General features: G+C 44.7%; 1 protein-coding gene across 7 annotated transcripts in view; it reads right to left on the bottom strand.

Annotated features, from left to right (window-relative positions):
* Positions 1 to 21309, bottom strand: part of LOC106588600 (regulator of G-protein signaling 6) — a 74337-nt gene that overhangs the window by 1984 nt on the left and 51044 nt on the right. For all 7 annotated transcript variants that reach the window (XR_006769358.1, XM_014177792.2, XM_014177864.2 and 4 more), the window contains exons 6-13: positions 5642 to 5693; positions 4911 to 4975; positions 4429 to 4505; positions 3776 to 3857; positions 2949 to 3023; positions 1217 to 1321; positions 860 to 1032; positions 238 to 363 (exon numbers count right to left, since the gene is read on the bottom strand). Coding sequence is in view for 6 of the 7 variants with exons in the window: in XM_014177792.2 (XP_014033267.1) it covers positions 238 to 363; positions 860 to 1032; positions 1217 to 1321; positions 2949 to 3023; positions 3776 to 3857; positions 4429 to 4505; positions 4911 to 4975; positions 5642 to 5693 (755 nt within the window). In the remaining variant the exon portion in view is untranslated. The remainder of the gene's footprint in view (positions 1 to 237; positions 364 to 859; positions 1033 to 1216; positions 1322 to 2948; positions 3024 to 3775; positions 3858 to 4428; positions 4506 to 4910; positions 4976 to 5641; positions 5694 to 21309) is intronic.

Below are 21309 nucleotides of genomic sequence, written 5' to 3'. Positions count from 1 at the left end.
CAGCCAATAGAGATCAGTGTCTGCATTCACTTCCTAGTGTTAAACTGCCAGGAGAGGAGAGCGCCCCCTTGTGGACATGCATAGCAGTCATTCCATTTCATCTCATTGCTGCCACTCAAAAGCCTCTATTGGCCTGGGGAATATAAATGGATGTGAAACAGTAGAAGGGAAGAAGATAGTGACAGTGTTATCATTGGGAACTGCGCCTGCCTGAGCCTATAAGGCTCCACCTCTCACCGGAGGTTCTCTGAGCTGAACTCCGACTCCAGGAACTTGAGGAAAGCGTCCCGTCCTGCTGGGTCCTTGAGGGCCTCCTCCAGAGAGAAGCCCCACTTCTTCACACGGTGCTGGCTGGGGTCCCGGCTGCTCACAGGGAAGAACGGAGAGAGGCGACTGTGAGGCATCTCAGAATGCCAATCAAACCTAGCATAGAGCTGGTTTACAGTACATGCTATTCTCACACTATGCTCCCACAGTACATACGTTGTGGGTGTGCATGCTGTTTGTGGATGAATAGGGAAAGAAAGAGGAGCTAGCCATGGGGGTATCATGACATTTCGGCCAGCACCTGAGAGCACTAACCCTCTGCCTGACCCCACTAGTCATTTGAGGAGTGATTATGTTTGACTAGTGAGGTCGGTCCATGGGGCCTATGGCCTCACGCCACCGGAGGCTGCTGAGGGGAGGACAGCTCATAATAATGGCTGGAATGGAGTAAATGGAACGGTATCAAACACATGGAGGCCATGTTCGATTACCATTCCATTTATTCCATTCCAGCCATTCCTATGAGCCCGTCCTCCCCAATTAAGGTTCCACCAACCTCCTGTGCCCCACACTGCCTCCCCAGTGAACCCACCTAGCCTCCAGGTCCCAGAAAGTCATGTCATCGCTGATCCAGGGGTTGGACGGTTCAACAGTTGACGCTAAAGGATCGTAGACCATGAACTGTTCTGTGTAGCTCATGAGGCTGTCTGCTACTTTGGACATTTTCATACAGTGTCTGTCCAGCTGCATGTTCAAGAAGGAAATCTGAGAGAGAGAAGACGGCAGAAGGAGAGAGTAGCTCATTAATCAAGAGGAGAGTTGGCGTTATGATTGATGAGTGAGACAGATAGGCAGACAGACAGACAGATAGGCAGACAGACAGACAGCAGGAAATAATGGATAATGGCGGTGTTAGTAATGACCTGTCAGGAGCATCACAGTGTGTTACCTCCTTCTGCACGTCCTCTCTGGTGGGCTTCCTGGCCGGCTGGGACGGGAGAGACTGATGGACTGGACTCTGAGTCTGGGTGTCATCTGTTACCCCATACACCGACTGGACACGGACAGAATGGATATACATGTATGTTATTTGTATTTGTATTTATTATGGATCCCCATTAGCTGCTGCTAAAGCAGCAGCTACTCTTCCTGGGGTCCAGCAACATTAAGGCAGTTTATACAATTTTAAAACATTACAATACATTCACAGATTTCACAACACAGTGTGCCCTCAGACCCCTACTCCACCACTACCACATATCTACAGTACTAAATCAATGTGTATGTATAGTGTGTATGTTATCGTGTGTGCGTGCATGCGTGTATGCATGTGCGTGTGTGTATGCATGCATGCATGTGTCTGCGCCAATGTTTGTGTTTCTTCACAGTCCCCGCTGTTCCATAAGGTGTTTTTTTATCTGTTTTTTAAATCTAATTTTACTGCTTGCGTCAGTTACTTGATTTGGAATAGAGTTCTATGTAGTCATGGCTCTATGTAGTACTGTGTGCCTCCCATAGTCTGTTCTGGACTTGGGGACTGTAAAGAGACATCTTGTGGCATGTCCTGTGGAGTATGCATGGGGTGTCCGAGCTGTGTGCCAGTAGTTTAGACAGACAGCTCGGTGCATTCAACATGTCAATACCTCTCATAAATAAAAGTAGTGATTAAGTCAATCTCTCCTCCACTTTCAGCTAGGAGAGATTGACCTGCATATTATTAATACTAGCTCTCTGTGCACATCCAAGGGCCAGCCGTGCTGCCCTGTTCTGAGCCAATTGCAATTGGCACCTGACCGTATGACTGAACAGTAGTCAAGGTGCAACAAAACTAGGGCCTGTAGGACCTGCCTTGGTGATAGTGTTGTTAAGAAGGCAGAGCAACACTTTATTATAGCCAGACTTCTCCCCATCTTAGCTACTACTGCATCAATATGTTTTGACCATTTACAATCTAGTGTTACTCCAAGCAGTTTAGTCATCTCAACTTGCTCAATTTCCACATTCTTTATTACAATATTTAGTTGAGGTTTAGGGTTTAGTGAGTGTTTTGTTCCAAATACAATGCTTTTAGTTTTAGAAATATTTAGGGCTAACTTATTCCTTGCCACCCACTGAAACTAACTGCAGCTCTTTATTGAGTGTTGCAGTCATTTCAGTCGCTGTAGTAGCTGACGTGTAGTGTTGAGTCATCCGCATACATAGAAACTCTGGCTTTACTCAAAGTCAGTGGCATGTCGTTAGTAAAAATTTTAAAAAGCAAGGGGCCTTAACAGCTACCCTGGGGAATTCCTGATTCTAACTGGATTATATTTGATAGGCTTCCATTAAATAACACCCTCTGTGTTCTGTTAGACAAGTAACTCATTATCCACATTATAGTAGGGGGTGTAAAGCCATAACACATAAGCTTTTCCAGCAGCAGACTATGATCAATAATGTCAAAAGCTGCACTGAAGTCTAACAAGACAGCCCCCACAATCATTTTATCATCAATTTCTCTCAGCCAATCATCAGTCATTTGTGTAAGTGCTGTGCTTGTTGAGTGTCCTTCCCTATAAGCATGCTGAAATTCTGTTGTCAATTTGTTTCCGTATTGCTTATGCACTCACCCTCAACACACGCACACAGATACATACATACATAAACAGAGACCACTCATCACTAAAAGCCTTCTCCCTTACCTTTTTCACCCTCTGTGGATTCTTCTCTCTCTGGCACTTGCGAATGTCCATCTCTGTGGTGTTTACACAGCCTGGCTGTGAGAGAGTTAGTTTCCAGGTCAGATTATAGTGGGTCACCAGACACATCCTTCCCTAGCCTGGAGGCTAGACTTAATTCAACACTGGAGTTGGCTAATAAAGAGCCCCACTAGGATCCAGATTAATTCAGGCTAACCCAGGCCCCACCAGACATTAAAACACTTTATTGTTCTAACAGTGGAGCCCTACAGGACTTTCACTGTAACATTCCTTGTCCTTTCATCATGCCCTCTCTCTATCCCTCCTTCAGACCTTAGCACCACCACCTCCTCCTCTCAGCTTGGCACCACCACCCTCCTCCCCTTCTCCTTTCAGCTTACCACCACCACCACCACCTCCTCCTCTCAGCTTAGCACCATCACCCTCCTCCCCTCCCCCTTTCAGTTTACCACCACCTCCTCCTCTCAGCTTAGCACCACCACCCTCCTCCCCTCCTCCTTTCAGTTTACCACCACTTCCTCCTCTCAGCTTAGCACCACCACCCTCCTCCCCTCCTCCTTTCAGTTTACCACCACTTCCTCCTCTCAGCTTAGCACCACCACCCTCCTCCTCTCCTCCTTTCAGTTTACCACCACTTCCTCCTCTCAGCTTAGCACCACCACCCTCCTCCCCTCCTCCTTTCAGTTTACCACCACTTCCTCCTCTCAGCTTAGCACCACCACCCTCCTCCCCTCCTCCTTTCAGTTTACCACCACTTCCTCCTCTCAGTTTAACACCAGCACCCTCCTTCCCTCCTCCTTTCAGCTTACCACAGGGCGATGGACGTCCCAGAATGCCCTCTCCTGGCTGTCTAGGATCTTCCTCTCAGCCTTGTCCTTCTTCCTGTCGATCCTGAGGGTAGGGGAGAGAGGACAGAGCCAAGTCAATACTGAGAACACAGACAGACATGTCACTCTTAATGAGAGACCAGAGGAGGGTAAAAGCTCAAAGTGGAAGTCACAACCTGTTTCGTCACCAAACAATCCGTGGTCTGGCCGCTGGCTGGTTGGGTACAACTCTTACATAACTGACATTTACTGATCAGTGCTTGGTTGGACTGTTTCTCTCTCTCTCACTCTGAATGTAACAGAGCTAAAATGTATTATCTCTCAACTACAGTAAATACTTAGTGCTCAGACTATAATCATTTGAAAGGGTAATCATGACCAATTAGGTTTTTCTCATGTCCTGATATCGTGTTTACAAATGTCAACCAGCAGATGGAGATGTAGTGGAAGGAACAGTGATAAAAGTCAATGAGTAAAATATCACCTAGAAAGTAACCTAGGGGTATGCATCAGGCACACTGGTGACTCTATAGTCACCTGCATCAATGCATGAAATATAAGGAATACACTGACATAGGGCACAAAACCACAATATGTTGTGTGCGTGCTCTTTTGCCTAGTTACTGTCCACTCACTTGACCTGCGCCTCAGCTTGCATGAAGATGAACTCCCACTTCCTGGCGAAGGCCCTCTGCAGTCGAGCCAGGTTCTCCTGTAAGACCCCCCAATCATAGAAATATGAGGGGTAAGAGTAAACCAGTGAAGATTCTTGGGTAATTGCATCGCTATAATGCTTTTTGCTGCATAAAGCTAGCCAGCTCAGCTTAACCAGGAAGTAATATCATGGCTGTTGTAATTTGCATATAATAAGGGCATCTGCTGGACAAGTGAGCAATACAAACATCTGTCATACATATTCAATGAAGTCACCTATTTGAATTGTGGGGAAAACAACACTCTGACCAAACCTATATAGCATGGAATAGACCAGTACTCAGGAGCATGGCATGTGATCTGAGAGTATCTGTAGTTGTGTAGTTGATACCTCTGTTAAAGAGTCAGTAGTGTATTAATGGTGTACTGACGACAGTTCCAGTAGGGTGAATAGGGGACTCACAGCCTCGTAGTCAGCTAGCTCCAGCCTGGCCTTGTTCTGCATGGTGCGCTTGCACAGGTAAATAGCTGCAGAGGAGATTGAAGACAGCAGAGTGTAGTCAGTTACTTGCAGTTACTGTTGCTTGGTAGACTGCCTGCCTTTAGTGATATTGCCAAACAAATGTCACATATGCTGTAACGCCAGTTGTAAGTGTAGTTTATTTCTTGCAAACAAATGCCACCTACTCGGTTCCCGCCTGAGTAAATCTGTTCTGATCAGAGTGCGGTGAGCAATATTTAATGAGACAGTTGGCAACTTTCCCATTTACATAATCAGGCTGGAGAAATGCCATGCAAACATGAAACCCTGGAGATGTACAATAATGTCACGTAAGACCTCTGTACCCTGATTGGCTAATATAGCGCTGCAGACCTGGGGGTAAAATGAGATCCTACTGGGGAAATAGTGGTATGCATTACAGAGTGGGCCACTCAATCAATACTGGGTGTAAGACAACAACAGATCCATAGTCTGTGTTCAAACTCTAGGCAGGAGGATATGACACAGTCTGGGCCAGACACTCTGCTCTCACTTTGCTCTGAGCTGGGCTATAGGTTAGGCTGGCATGGTGGGGCATCAGGGGGGAATATCTGGGGGTTACGCATAATGAAAATATGAGGGGTAACATTTAGACACATTTGAGTTCAGTGATATTTTCTCAATCCACCCTTAGGGACCACAACATAACTTACCATAGTCTGTGTTTTCAGGTTCCCAACAATTAGAGGGCCAGAAGTATGGAGCCTGAGGAGGAAAGTGGAGAGATCATTAACTTACTCATCATCTTAAGATCATTTATACATCAGAGCATCTGCCCAAGACTGGAGAGGGTCTCCTTTTTACTGTTTTTCCTAATGTTGATGCAGACAATTTTCACGCTGTCCCTAGGAGCAGTGTTTGAAGTAAACAGCTCATTTTCTTTTTGTTTCACTCAGTAAACATTTTTGTGTTGAGTATGTGGATTAAAATGTTCAAATAATGAAGTTTTAAACACATTTCTGAGACACAGTTTGGTTTGAAGATGGGCAGCCCCGGTTTTAATATGCATGCTGTGTCCAGTCCACCCTGACTCATAGCCCTAAGTCCTGTTGAGATGAAGATGCTGGAGAACACACAAACCGTCCATACTCTTTGTTCATGCCTTTAGCTATATTCAATAGCTATATTCTCCATTCAGATTTCTTTGACTATTGCAATTGATATTTCAGATTCACAGTTCATTCCATGATGCATAAATAATGGTTTCTCAGATCTATCATTTTTAATGATGGGTAGAATTAGAATGCAGAGATGTGCCAAGACATCTCCAATATCAGACCTGACTGCCCTTAACCAACACAAAAATATCCTGTGGCGTTCTGCATTAGCATCGAACTGCCCCCGCGATATGCAACTTTTTAGGGAAGTTAGAAACCAATACACACAGGCAGTTAGAAACGCCAAGGCTAGCTTTTTCAAACAGAAATTCGCTTCGTGCAACTCCAACTCTAAAAAGTTCTGGGACATTGTAAAGTCCATGGAGAATAAGAACACCTCCTCCCAACTGCCCACTGCACTGAGGATAGGAAACTCTGTCACCACCGATAAGCCCACTATAATTGAGAATTTCAATAAGCATTTTTCTACGGCTGGCCATGCTTTCCACCTAACTACCCCTACTGCATTCAACAGCACTGCACCCCCCACAGCTACTCGCCCAAGCCTCCCCCATTTCTCCTTCTCCCAAATCCATTCAGCTGATGTTCTGAAAGAGCTGCAAAATCTGGACCCCTACAAATCAGCTGGGCTTGACAATCTGGACCCTTTCTTTCTAAAATTATCTGCCGAAATTATTGCAACCCCTATTACTAGCCTGTTCAACCTCTCTTTCGTGTCGTCTGAGATTCCCATAGATTGGAAAGCAGCTGCTGTCATCCCCCTCTTCAAAGGAGGTGACACTCTTGACCCAAATTGCTACAGACCTATATCCATCCTACCCTGCCTATCTAAGGTCTTCGAAAGCCAAGTCAACAAACAGATTACCGACCATTTCGAATCCCACCACACCCTCTCCGCTATGCAATCTGGTTTCAGAGCTGGTCATGGGTGCACCTCAGCCACGCTCAAGGTCCTAAACGACATCGTAACCGCCATCGATAAGAAACAATACTGTGCTGCCGTATTCATTGACCTGGCCAAAGCTTTTGACTCTGTTAATCACCACTTCCTCATCGGCAGACTCAGTAGCCTTGGTTTCTCAAACGATTACGTCGCCTGGTTCACCAACTACTTCTCTGACAGAGTTCAGTGTGTCAAATCGGAGGGCCTACTGTCTGGACCTCTGGCAGTCTCTATGGGGGTACCACAGGGTTCAATTCTTGGGCCAACTCTTTTCTCTGTATACATAAATGATGTCGCTCTTGCTGCTGGTGAATCTCTGATCCACCTCTACGCAGACGACACCATTCTGTACACTTCTGGCCCTTCTTTGGACACTGTGTTAACAACCCTCCAGACGAGCTTCAATGCCATTCAACTCTCCTTCCGTGGTCTCCAACTGCTCCTAAACACAAGTAAAACTAAATGCATGCTCTTCAACCGATCGCTGCCTGCACCTGCCCGCCTGTCCAGCATCACTTCTCTGGACGGTTCTAACTTAGAATTTGTGGACAACTACAAATACCTAGGTGTCTGGTTAGACTGTAAACTCTCCTTCGAGACTCACATCAATCATCTCCAATCCAAAGTGAAATCTCGAATTGGCTTCCTATTTCGCAACAAAGCATCCTTCACTCATGCTGCCAAACATACCCTCGTAAAACTGACCATCCTACCAATCCTCGACTTCGGCGATGTCATTTACAAAATAGCTTCCAATACCCTACTCAACAAGCTGGATGCAGTCTATCACAGTGCCATCCGTTTTGTCACCAAAGCCCCATATACTACCCACCACTGCGACCTGTACGCTCTCGTTGGCTGGCCTTCGCTTCATAATCGTCGCCAAACACATTGGCTCCAGGTCATCTACAAGACCCTGCTAGGTAAAGTCCCCCCTTATCTCCGCTCACTAGTCACAATAGCAGCACCCACCTGTAGCACGCGCTCCAGCAGGTATATCTCTCTGGTCACCCCTAAAGCCAACTCCTCCTTTGGTCGTCTCTCCTTCCAGTTCTCTGCTGCCAATGACTGGAACGAACTACAAAAATCTCTGAAACTGGAAACACTTATCTCCCTCACTAGCTTTAAGCACCAGCTGTCAGAGCAGCTCACAGATCACTGCACCTGTACATAGCCCATCTATAATTTAGCCCAAACTACTACCTCTTCCCCTACTGTATTTATTTATTTTATTTATTTTGCTCCTTTGCACCATATTATTTATATTTTATCTCTGAACTTTCTTCAAACTACAAATCTACCATTCCAGTGTTTTTCTTGCTATACTTTATTTACTTTGCCACCATGGCATTTTTTTGCCTTTACCTCCCTTATCTCACATCATTTGCTCACATTGTATATAGTCTTTTTTTTTTTTTTCTACTGCATCATTGATTGTATGTTGTTTTACTCCATGTGTAACTCTGTGTTTTTGTATGTTGTCGAACTGCTTTGCTTTATCTTGGCCAGGTCGCAATTGTAAATGAGAACTTGTTCTCAACTTGCCTACCTGGTTAAATAAAGGTGAAATAAATAAAATAAATAAAATAAATAAATAAATATCACTCATATAATTAGCTTAAAGCCCCCATGCAGTCTTTGTAATTGTACTTTTCTAAATCAGCACTGTATGTCTAAAAGATCACTGTGAGTGTTTAGTGAAAATCTGTAATTTAAATGCTCAGTCTGATCATGTGGGTGTTAGGAAACAAATTTGAAGATATTTACATACACTGCCCTGATTGGCAGATAGGATGGTCTAGAGCCTACCCGCTTACCCAGATGAACAGTCATTGGTCTATTATAATCAGATCACACTGTGACATCATGATGTGGGCCAAACGTTCCATCCCACCTGAACAGGCTGAAATGTCTGGATTTCTTTTCAAACAGCTCTTACACAAAAAGGGCATTATCATAATTTTCACAGTTTCTGAGTGTTATTTCGACCTCATAGTGTGGAAATATCATAACTGCACTGCCCCTTTAACAACAAAAGGCTAACAAGATGAATGATATATGAATATGTGTCAGAATCAACACATCAAACAGACAGGTTAACATGTATTTTCTCAAGTCTAAACCAAACTGCAGCAGTGACATTTTATGGTGTGACTCTGCTCATAGCCGCGGGAAGTAGGGGTGCTGAAGGTGCTGCAAATTGAAATACTTTTGCCAAAATTATTTAAAATAAATGTACAAATTCTTAATAGTACACCAGAGAGCATAATTTAGCCACAGAGGATCAGTAGCTTTTAAAAAATAGCTGTGGATTAAGTTTTATCACAAGCATTTACAGTTGTGAAAGCTGCAATTTGGGCAGCATGCATGCCAAATATAGAACAGCTTGTTGCATTGTGGCCAAAGACAAATAATCTATAGAAGAATTTTGGAACTTTTAACCCTGGCACTTTGACTGTTAAAATCATGGGTACACAAGCATTGGTTGCCAGGCCTGACTTGGGGTGCGACACTGGACACTCTGGCCGAGGAATAGGGTTGATCCAAGTGTTCTGACCTCACAACGGCAGTCATGCACCCAAGCTAACTGACTAACGGTGGCTAGCTTGCTAGCTACTTCAAGACACAAATGTGAGAACACCTCACTCTGACCATTTTACTCGCCCAAGCAGAGCTGGTTAGGCTGTTTTCATTTTATCCAGAGCATTGGTGACTGTAACTCTGCTGCTGGCAACAATTGAATAACGTTTATTTGCTGACGTTTACTGACACTGGTCCTATTGAATGAGTGTTGAGCATTCGTAAATGCATCAGTTACTCACACTCAGAAGAAAAGTGCTCTGAAATCGGAGTAGATAGCCAGAGTGAATTTACGAACGCACCCTTGAATGGGAAGTTGGGCCAAAATTCACCCAACTTATTGTGGGAAGCTTGTGGAAGGCTACCTGAAACGTTTGATCCAAGTTCAACAATTTAAAGGCAATGCTACCAAATACTAATTGAGTGTATGTAAACTTCTGACCCACTGGGAATGTGATGAAAGAAATAAAAGTTGAAATAAATCCTTCTCTCAACTATTATTCTGACATTTCACATTCTTAAAATAAAGTGGTGATTCTAACTGACCTAAGACAGGACATTTTTACTAGGATTAAATGTCAGGAATTGTGAAAAACTGAGTTTAAATGTATTTGGCTAAGGTTTTTGTAAACTTCCAACTTCAACTGTAAGTATTCAGACCCTTAACTTAGTACTTTGTTGAAGCACATTTGGCAGCGATTACAGCCTCGAGTCTTCTTGGGGATGACGCTACAAGCTTGGCACATCTGTGTTTGGGGAGTTTCTCCCATTCTTCTCTGTAGATCCTCTCAAGCTCTGTCAGGTTGGTTGGGGAGCGTCGCTGCACAGCTATTTTCTGGTCTCTCTAGAGATGTTAGAGTCTGGGCTCTGGCTTGGCCACTCAAGGACATTCAGAGACTTGTCCCGAAGCCACTCCTGCATTGTCTTGACTTGTGCTTAGGGTCGTTGTCCTGTTGGAAGGTGAACCTTCGCCCTAGTCTGTGGTCCTGAGTGCTCTGGAGAAGGTTTTCATCAAGGATCTGTCTGTACTTTGCTCTGTTCATCTTTCCCTCCATCCTGACTAGTCTCCCAGTCCCTGCCACTGAAAAACATCCCCACAGCATGATGCTGCCACCACCATGCTTCACCGTAGGGATGGTGCAAAGTTTCCTCCAGATGTGACGTTTGGCATTCAGGTCAAAGAGTTCAATCTTGGTTTTCATCAGACCAGAGAATCTTGTTTCTCATGGTCTGAGAGTCCTTTAGGCGCCTTTGGGCAAACTCCGAAAACGTTTTTCTTCTTCTCCCAGACAATTGGCCGGGGCCAATTTAATTTCTTGGCTTTTCAATATTTTTTCTGCCAAAAGCCAGCTATTACTGGCTAATGGAAACCCTGAGCCGGACAAGTGACCGGGACCCAGGAAGATTTATCATTTAATGGACATTTTAGGAATTTACCAGTCATCCATATGCATTGGGTGTGTAACTCATTAGGCTGTCCACCCACTCAGCCAGCACCATTAATAATCAAGGGATATTGGCCAAATGAGCCACATTTACATGCCCTTAAAAACAGTCTATAAAAAATTACAAAAACACTATTCCTTGTGTTTCGAATTTCGATGTGTAGCATATGTAAAACTTAATAGCCCATTGTTTATTTGGTATTTACTTTCCTAAAACAATAATTGTCCAGCTCATTTTCAGCTGTGGGAAATTTGAGCACTAAATGCAACAAGGAATTGCTATAGACAGGTGTCCACTGTATGATATTAATATTTAAAAAGTAAATATCAAGGAAGAGAAGCTTAGTCCTAGCCCCAGAGAGAGAGAGAGAGAGAGAGAGAGATGCCGGAGGCATGCTATGACACCAACATTCATTAATTTATCCTTGTCAGCTGGCTACTGCATCTGCTATACAGATATAGGCATACAGAAGGAGGCTAATTCAAACATTTTCTATCTGAATATGTTTTATAAAGATAAGTATTATATTGTTATATTATAGGGGTAACTCTGGTAGGCCTAAAACATTATTCCTCACCTTAAGTTCAACTGTCAGAGTCAGTTGGAGCGCCTGTGCGCACTGCCTTCATGTCATAGGCCTTCAGTATAATAGAGGCTAATAGCCACACCACACCAAACCTTCACAAACGTTTCTAGACTTTATTAAGGTAATATCAAAAGTAAGTCAAGCCATTGTTTATCGGGAAAATATGAGCAGGAAACACAACATTACAGTTGGAACTTCATTTGGTCAAAGAAAATGGCTCAACAGAATGAAACAAAACACTTGCGAACTGGTTTAAACATTCACAAAGGTTTTGAACAGGCTGTATTGCAGCAAAAAACAAAAAAAAAAATTAAATGTAAATGCAATTACCAAGAAAGGCTAGTGCCTACCATACCCAACAAATAACAGCAAATAGGCTAATGATGTTTATTTTACAACAGGCCTTATAACCAATCTTAAACTAAATACAGAATTTAGCCAACGAAAATGTCTCCTCAGAATTAAACATAACACATTTTGCATAGGCTATTTAAAGAACTGATTTAGACTAATGCATATGCCTACAACAATAAAAATGATATACATAACAAAAATAATAAAACAAATGATTACATTTTTTTTTTCTTTTTTGCATCCTACTTGAATAGCAAGTTGCACATACAGTACCAGTCAAAAGTTTGGACACATTTGTTTTTCAACGGGACAATGACCCAACACACCTCCAGGCTGTGTAATGGCTATTTGACCAAGAAGGAGAGTGATGTTGTGCTGCATCAGATGACCTGGCCTCCACAATCACCCGACCTCAACCCAATTGAGATGGTTTGGGATGAGTTGGACCGCAGAGTGAAGGAAAAGCGTGTGCTCAGCATATGCTCAGCATATGTAGGAACTCCTTCAAGACTGTTGGAAAAGCATTCCAGGTGAAGCTGGTTGAGAGAATGCCAAGAGTGTGCAAAGCTGTCATCAAGGCAAAGGTGGCTACTTTGAAGAATCTCAAATATAAACATACACTGCTCAAAAAAATAAAGGGAACACTTAAACAACACAATGTAACTCCAAGTCAATCACACTTCTGTGAAATCAAACTGTCCACTTAGGAAGCAACACTGATTGACAATAAATTTCACATGCTGTTGTGCAAATGGAATAGACAACAGGTGGAAATTATAGGCAATTAGCAAGACACCCCCAATAAAGGAGTGGTTCTGCAGGTGGTGACCACAGACCACTTCTCAGTTCCTATGCTTCCTGGCTGATCTTTTGATCACTTTTGAATGCTGGCGGTGCTTTCACTCTAATGGTAGCATGAGACGGAGTCTACAACCCACACAAGTGGCTCAGGTAGTGCAGCTCATCCAGGATGGCACATCAATGCGAGCTGTAGCAAGAAGGTTTGCTGTGTCTGTCAGCGTAGTGTCCAGAGCATGGAGGTGCTACCAGGAGACAGGCCAGTACATCAGGAGACGTGGAGGAGGCTGTAGGAGGGCAACAACCCAGCAGCAGGACCGCTACCTCCGCCTTTGTGCAAGGAGGAGCAGGAGGAGCACTGCCAGAGCCCTGCAAAATGACCTCCAGCAGGCCACAAATGTGCATGTGTCTGCTCAAACGGTCAGAAACAGACTCCATGAGGGTGGTATGAGGGCCCGACGTCCACAGGTGGGGGTTGTGCTTACAGTCCAACACCGTGCAGGATGTTTGGCATTTGCCAGAGAACACCAAGATTGGCCGTGGAGAATGTTCTGCTGCCTGCAACATCCTCCAGCATGACCGGTTTGGCGGTGGGTCAGTCATGGTGTGGGGTGGCATTTCTTTGGGGGGCCGCACAGCCCTCCATGTGCTCGCCAGAGGTAGCCTGACTGCCATTAGGTACCGAGATGAGATCCTCAGACCCCTTGTGAGACCATATGCTGGTGCGGTTGGCCCTGGGTTCCTCCTAATGCAAGACAATGCTAGACCTCATGTGGCTGGAGTGTGTCAGCAGTTCCTGCAAGAGGAAGGCATTGATGCTATGGACTGGCCCGCCCGTTCCCCAGACCTGAATCCAATTGAGCACATCTGGGACATCATGTCTCGCTCCATCCACCAACGCCACGTTGCACCACAGACTGTCCAGGAGTTGGCGGATGCTTTAGTCCAGGTCTGGGAGGAGATCCCTCAGGAGACCATCCGCCACCTCATCAGGAGCATGCCCAGGCGTTTTAGGGAGGTCATACAGGCACGTGGAGGCCACACACACTACTGAGCCTCATTTTGACTTGTTTTAAGGACATTACATCAAAGTTGGATCAGCCTGTCGTGTGGTTTTCCACTTTAATTTTGAGTGTGACTCCAAATCCAGACCTCCATGGGTTGATAAATTGGATTTCCATTGATTATTTTTGTGTGATTTTGTTGTCAGCACATTCAACTATGTAAAGAAAAAAGTATTTAATAAGATTATTTCATTCATTCAGATCTAGGATGTGTTATTTTAGTGTTCCCTTTATTTTTTTGAGCAGTGTATTTTGATTTGTTTAACACTTTTTTGGTTACTACATGATTCCATATTTGTTATTTCATAGTTTTGATGTCTTCACTATTATTATAGAATGTAGAAAATAGTCAATTTTTTTTATAAAAACCTTTGAATGAGTTGGTGTGTCCAAATTTTTGACTGGTACTGTATGTGTGGTATTAAAAAAGATTCTGCTAATGTCTTATATTATGTAAATGACGTAGCATGCATGAAATGTGTTTATAAAAGGCTTGCCCCAAAACATCACAGATTTATCTCAAAGCACAGCAGGAACTTGTCATTAAAAGCGGGGCATCCAAAGATGCAGCACCTATTTATAGCATAGCATACCCACACAGCCTCTGTCAAAGCTCCTCAGTGCTGGCACAGAGACATACTCAAAAGGGCATCAACATACTCAAAAGAGCATGCAGGTCCTCTTTTATTGGCAATGATGACACTCACTTGTTGCACCACGCATAACATCAGAGGAAGGGTATTTTTAGTCCGATTGAATATGGGTGACACACACGCATCCCCTTCCAGAAAAAGGCACGTCATGCATCTTAATCTGAGGGAAAAGAAGTGTGCATAAATGGATTCTCCGGTAGATTGGGGGAGGAGTGGGATGGGTGAGTGACAGAGAAAAGTGCAGAGGAAGAGAGGACTGCCAGCTTAGCACTTCCCAAAGGGAGCTGCTCCTAGCTGGGATTAGCCAGCCATAGTGACTCATTATTCTGGAGCCTTTCAGCAGGACCAGGGACCATTCAGCCTCCACTACACTGTAACACACTGTGATGTATGTCACAATGCATGCAGGGCCGGCTTAATGCAGGGGCTTACCGGGGCTGAAGCCCCTGGGCCCAGGCCCAAGGGGGGACCAAGAGGGAGCAAAAAAAAGGTTAAAATATAAATATAAACTCAGCAAAAAAAACGGTGTTAATTTCAGCAAACTTAACGTGTATATATTTGTATGAACATAACAAGATTCAACAACTGAGACATATACTGAACAAGTTCCACAGACATGTGACTAACAGAAATGGAATAATGTGTCCCTGAACAAATGGGGGGTCAAAATCAAAAGTAACAGTCAGTACTGCAGTGCATCTCCTCCTCGTGGACTGCACCAGATTTGCCAGTTCTTGCTGTGAGATGTTACCCCACTCTTCCACCAAGGCACCTGCAAGTTCCAGGACATTTCTGGGGGGAATGGCCCTAGCCCTCACCCTCCGATCCAACAGGTCCCAGACGTGCTCAATGCGATTGAGATCCGGGCTCTTCACTGGCCATGGCAGAACACTGACATTCCTATCTTGCAGGAAATCATGCACAGAACGAGCAGTATGGCTGGTGGCATTGTCATGCTGGAGGGTCATATCTGGATGAGAATGCAGAAAGTGTACCACATGAGGGAGGAGGATGTCTTCCCTGTAATGCATAGCATTGAAATTGCCTGCAATGACAACAAGCTCAGTCCGATGATGTTGTGACTAGAGGTCGACCGATTATGCTTTTTCAACGCCGATACCGATTATTGGAGGGCCAAAAAAGCCGATAACGATTAATCGGTCGATTATTATTATGATTTTTTTTTATATATACACACACACACACACACACACACACACAGCTCTGAAGTGACAACGATACTGAAGAGTCTGCTTAGGAGACAAATACTCTCAACTGTTTGAATAATACAAATAGAGTTTAAGTTACCTGTGATGAATGCTGAAAACAAAAACTGTAATTTCTATATGCAGGAAATCCTATTTTAATAAAGGGCATGGTAAGAATTGACTACCAAAGTGCGAGTCATAATTCCCATGACACCTTCTAGCAAAATCTGAAAAGCGGTTCCTTCATTTATTCCATAGGATATTTTTAGATTAACTTAAAATAAGGTCTGTGTTTGGTTTAGGTTTACACCACCTTGACAATTTTATAACTGTGTAGATATCCATAGGATATAACTCTGATCAATATAAGCGAAGATAAATTTTTTTGTAGAGTGGATTTATGAAAATATGTTGACAAGCGTTACCTAGTGAGATTTACACGGGTATCAAAACGCAGAGGCGGTTTAAGCACAAAACACAGACCTTATTTGAAGTAGATCAAGACATTCTCTATGGAAGACATGAACGGTAAAATAACGAAGGAACCCCTTTCAAGTTCAGCCGCAAGTTATTACAGGAATTATGACGCATCGACTATTTCTCTCTAAACCATATACCTTTGACTATTACGAGCCTGCTGCTGCCTACCACCGCTCAGTCAGACTGCTCTATCAAATATCAAATCATAGACTTAACTATAATATAATAAACCTTAGGTCATTAATATGGTCAAATCCGGAAACTATCATCTCGAAAACATTATTCTTTCAGTGACATACGGAACCGTTCCGTATTTTATCTAACGGGTGGCATCCATAAGTCTAAATATTCCTGTTACATCGCACAACCTACAATGTTATTTCATAGTTCCGTAAAATTCTGGCAAATTAGTTCGCAACGAGCCAGATTCTGTATACCCTGATTCTGCGTGCAACGAACGCAAGAGAACTGACACAATTTCACCTGGTTAATATTGCCTGCTAACCTGGATTTCTTTTAGCTAAATATGCAGGTTTAAAAATATATACTTCTGTGTATTGATTTTAAGAAAGGCATTGATGTTTATGGTTAGGTACAGTCTGTAACGCCCTGGCCATAGAGAGGGGTTTTTGTTCTTTATTTTGGTTAGGCCAGGGTGTTACATTGGGTGGGCGTTCTATGTGCATTTTTCTATGTTGGTTTGTTTCATTGATTTTGGCCATGTGGCTTCCAATCAGGCACAGCTGTAGAGTGTTGTTGCTGATTGGGAGTCACACATAAGTGCCTGTTTTTCCGTTGGGGTTTTGTGGGTAATTGTTTCTGTTTCTGTTTAGAGTAATTTCCAACAGGACTGTTCTGCTGTCGTGTATTTGTTATTTTTTTGTAGTGTTCTCTTCGTTGTAATTAAAATTCAAGATGAACACTAACTCCGCTGCGCCTTGGTCTACTCTCTCTCCCGACAGCCGTTACAGAATTACCCACCAAAAACGGACCAAGCAGCGGAGGAAGGAGAGGCACCAGGAGAAGGAAAGTAAATTGGACTCATGGACTTTGGAGAAGATGGAGAGGAACGTTCAGGATTCCTGGAGATGGGAGGAATTAATGGACGGAAAAGGACCATGGGCTCAAGCTGGGGATTATCGCCGCCCGCAGTGGGAGATCGAGGCAGCGATAGCTGAGAGTCGCTGGTATGAGGAGAGGGAGCGCAACAGGCACGAGAGGCAGCCCCAAAACATATTTTTGGGGGGGCACACGGGGAGTGTGGTGGAACCAGGAAGGAATTCTGGGCCAACTCCCCGTGCTTACGGCAGGCAGCGCAGTACTGGGCAGGCACCGTGTTATGCAGTAAAGCGCACGGTGTCTCCAGTGCGCGTGCATAGCCCGGTGCGCTATAGGCCAGCCCCCCACAAGTGCCATGCGAGTGCAGGCATCGAGCCAGGGCGGATGGTGCCAGCTCAGCGTGTCTAGTCTCCAGTGCGCCTCCCCGGTCCAGGTTATCCTGCGCCGGTGCTGCGCACTGTGTCACCGGAGCGCTGGGAGGGCCCAGTTCGCCCAATGCCTGCGCTCCGCCCGTGCCGGGCCAAAGTGGGCATTCAGCCTGGAGTGTGGGTAAAGAGCGTCCATACTAGAACTCCAGTGCTCCCCCACAGCCCGGTTTATCCTGTGCCTCCTCCTCGGACCAGGCCTCCAGTGGGTCTCCCCATCCTGGTTAAGCCTGTGCCTCCTCCACGGACCAGGCCTCCAGTGGGTCTCCCCATCCTGGTCTCTCCTGTGCCGTCTCCACGGACCAGGCCTCCAGTGGGTCTCCCCATCCTGGTCCGTCCTGTGCCGCCTCCTAGGACTAGGCCTCCAGTGGGTCTCGCCAGTCCGGAGCCCCCAGAGCCGCCCACCAGTCAGGAGCCGCCAGAGCCGCCCGCCTGTCCGGAGCCCCCAGAGCCGCCCGCCTGTCCGGAGCCCCCAGAGCCACCCGCCTGTCCGGAGCCGCCAGAGCCGCCCGCCTGTCCGGAGCCGCCAGGGACGCCCGCCAGCCGGGCGCAGCCAGGGACGCCCACCAGCCGGGCGCAGTCATCGCCGCCCGCCAGCCAGGCGCAGCCTTCACTGCCCGCCAGCCGGGCGCAACCAGGGTCGCCCGCCAGCCGGGCGCAACCATCACCGCCCGCCAGCCGGGCGCAGTCTGGGTCGCCCACCAGACCTTCGGCGCGGCCAGGTGCGCCACCTAAGAGGGCGACGCCGAGGGTGGAGCAGAGGCCACGTCCCGCACCTAAGCCGCCGCCATAAGAAGGCCCACCCGGACCCTCCCCTTCAGAGTCAGGTTTTGCGGTCAGAGTCCGCACCTTGGGGGGGGGTACTGTAACGCCCTGGCCATAGAGAGGGGTTTTTGTTCTATATTTTGGTTAGGCCAGGGTGTTACATTGGGTGGGCGTTCTATGTGCATTTTTCTATGTTGGTTTGTTTCATTGATTTTGGCCGTGTGGCTTCCAATCAGGCACAGCTGTAGAGTGTTGTTGCTGATTGGGAGTCACACATAAGTGCCCATTTTTCTATTGGGGTTTTGTGGGTAATTGTTTCTGTTTCTGTTTAGAATAATTTCCAACAGGACTGTTCTGCTGTCGAGTATTTGTTATTTTTTGTAGTGTTCTCTTTGTTGTAATTAAAATTCAAGATGAACACTAACTCCGCTGTGCCTTGGTCTAGTCTCTCTCCCGACAGCCGTTACACAGTCGTGCAACGATTGTGCTTTTTTTTCCGCAAATGCACTTTTGTTAAAACATCCCCCGTTTGGTGAAGTCGGCTGTCTTTGTTAGGAAGAATAGTCTTCATAGTTCGCAACAAGCCAGGCGGCCCAAACTGCTGCATATACCCCGACTCTGTTTGCAAGAGAAGTGACACATTTTCCCTAGTTAACCTGTTGGGGATAGGGGGCAGTATTTGCACGGTCGGATAAAAAACGTACCCAATTTAATCTGGTTACTACTCCTGCCCAGTAACTAGAATATGCATATAATTGTTTGATTTGGATAGAAAACACCCTAAAGTTTCTAAAACTGTTTGAATGGTGTCTGTGAGTATAACAGAACTCATTTGGCAGGCCAAAACCTGAGAAGATTCCAAACAGGAAGCGCTCTCTCTGACTATTTCTTGGCCTTCTTGATCATCTCTATCCAAAACAGGGGATCTCTGGCATAACGTGACATTTACTAACGCTCCCATAGGCTCTCAGAAGGCGCCAGAACGTTGATTGATGACTTTGCAGGCCAATGCTGAAAAACAGTAGCGCATTTGGATAGTGGTCGATCTGAGAACAATGAGACTGGGGCGCTCGTGCACGAGCCTCCACCATGTTTACATTTTCAGTCTTTGAACAAAAACAGGGTTTCCCGGTCGGAATATTATCGCTTTTTTACGAGAAAAATCGCATAAAAATTGATTTTAAACAGCGTTTGACATGCTTCGAAGTACGGTAATGGAATATTTTGACATTTTTTGTCACGAAACGCGCCGGGCGCGTCACCCTTCTTTACCCTTCGGATAGTGTCTTGAACGCACGAACAAAACGCCGCTATTTGGATATAACTATGGATTATTTTGAACCAAACCAACATTTGTTATTGAAGTAGAAGTCCTGGGAGTGCATTCTGACGAAGAACAGCAAAGGTAATCCAATTTTTCATATAGTAAATCTGAGTTTGGTGAGGGCCAAACTTGGTGGGTGTCAAAATAGCTAGCCTGTGATGGCCGGGCTATCTACTCAGAATATTGCAAAATGTGCTTTCACCGAAAAGCTATTTTAAAATCGGACATAGTGATTGCATAAATGAGTTCTGTATCTATAATTCTTAAAATAATTGTTATGTTTTTTGTGAACGTTTATCGTGAGTAATTTAGTAAATTCACCGGAAGTGTTCGGTGGGAATGCTAGTCACATGCTAGTCACATGCTAATGTAAAAAGCTGGTTTTTGATATAAATATGAACTTGATTGAACAAAACATGCATGTATTGTATAATATAATGTCCTAGGAGTGTCATCTGATGAAGATCATCAAAGGTTAGTGCTGCATTTAGCTGTGGTTTTGGTTTTTGTGACATTATATGCTAGCTTGAAAAATGGGTGTCTGATTATTTCTGGCTGGGTACTCTGCTGACATAATCTAATGTTTTGCTTTCGTTGTAAAGCCTTTTTGAAATCGGACAGTGTGGTTAGATTAACGAGAATCTTGTCTTTAAAATGGTGTAAAATAGTCATATGTTTGAGAAATTGAAGTAATAGCATTTCTAAGGTATTTGAATATCGCGCCACGGGACTCCACTGGCTGTTGAGTAGGTGGGACGCAAGCGTCCCACCTAGCCCATAGAGGTTAAAAGAAATTCATGTTAGCAGCCAATATTAACTAAATATGCAGGTTTAAAAATATATACTTGTGTATTGATTTTAAGAAAGACATTGATGTTTATGGTTAGGTACACGTCGGAGCAAAGACAGTCCTTTTTCGCGAATGCGCACCACATCGATTATATGCAAAGCAGGACAGGCTAGATAAACTAGTAATATCATCAACCATGTGTAGTTAACTAGTGTTTATGATTGATTGATTGTTTTTTTATAAGATAAGTTTAATGCTAGCTAGCAACTTACCTTGGCAACATAAAGCAGGTGGTTAGAGCGTTGCGCTAGTTAACGTAAGGTTGCATCCCCAAGCTGACAAGGTAAAAATCTGTCGTTCTGCCCCTGAACAAGGCAGTTAACCCACCGTTCCTAGGCCGTCATTGAAAATAAGAATGTGTTCTTTAACTGACTTGCCTAGTTAAATAAAGGTTTCAAAAAAAAAATGTACAACTTTTTTTTATTTAAAAATGTAAATAAATAATCGGCAAATCGGTGGCCAAAAATACCGATTACCAATTGTTATGAAAACTTGAAATCGGCCCTAATTAATCAGCCATTCCGATTAATCGGTCGACCTCTAGTTGTGACACATCAGACGCGAGTGAACCACCACAGACCATGACGGACCCTCCACCTCCAAATCGATCCCGCTCCAGAGTACAGGCTTCGGTGTAACGCTCATGACTTCGACGATAAATGCAAATC

Source organism: Salmo salar, chromosome ssa01 (genome assembly GCF_905237065.1).
Source record: "Salmo salar chromosome ssa01, Ssal_v3.1, whole genome shotgun sequence".
Classification (NCBI taxonomy): domain Eukaryota; kingdom Metazoa; phylum Chordata; class Actinopteri; order Salmoniformes; family Salmonidae; genus Salmo; species Salmo salar.
The sequence above is the reverse complement of the archived record's forward strand: the minus strand, read 5'-3'. Positions and strand labels throughout refer to the sequence as shown.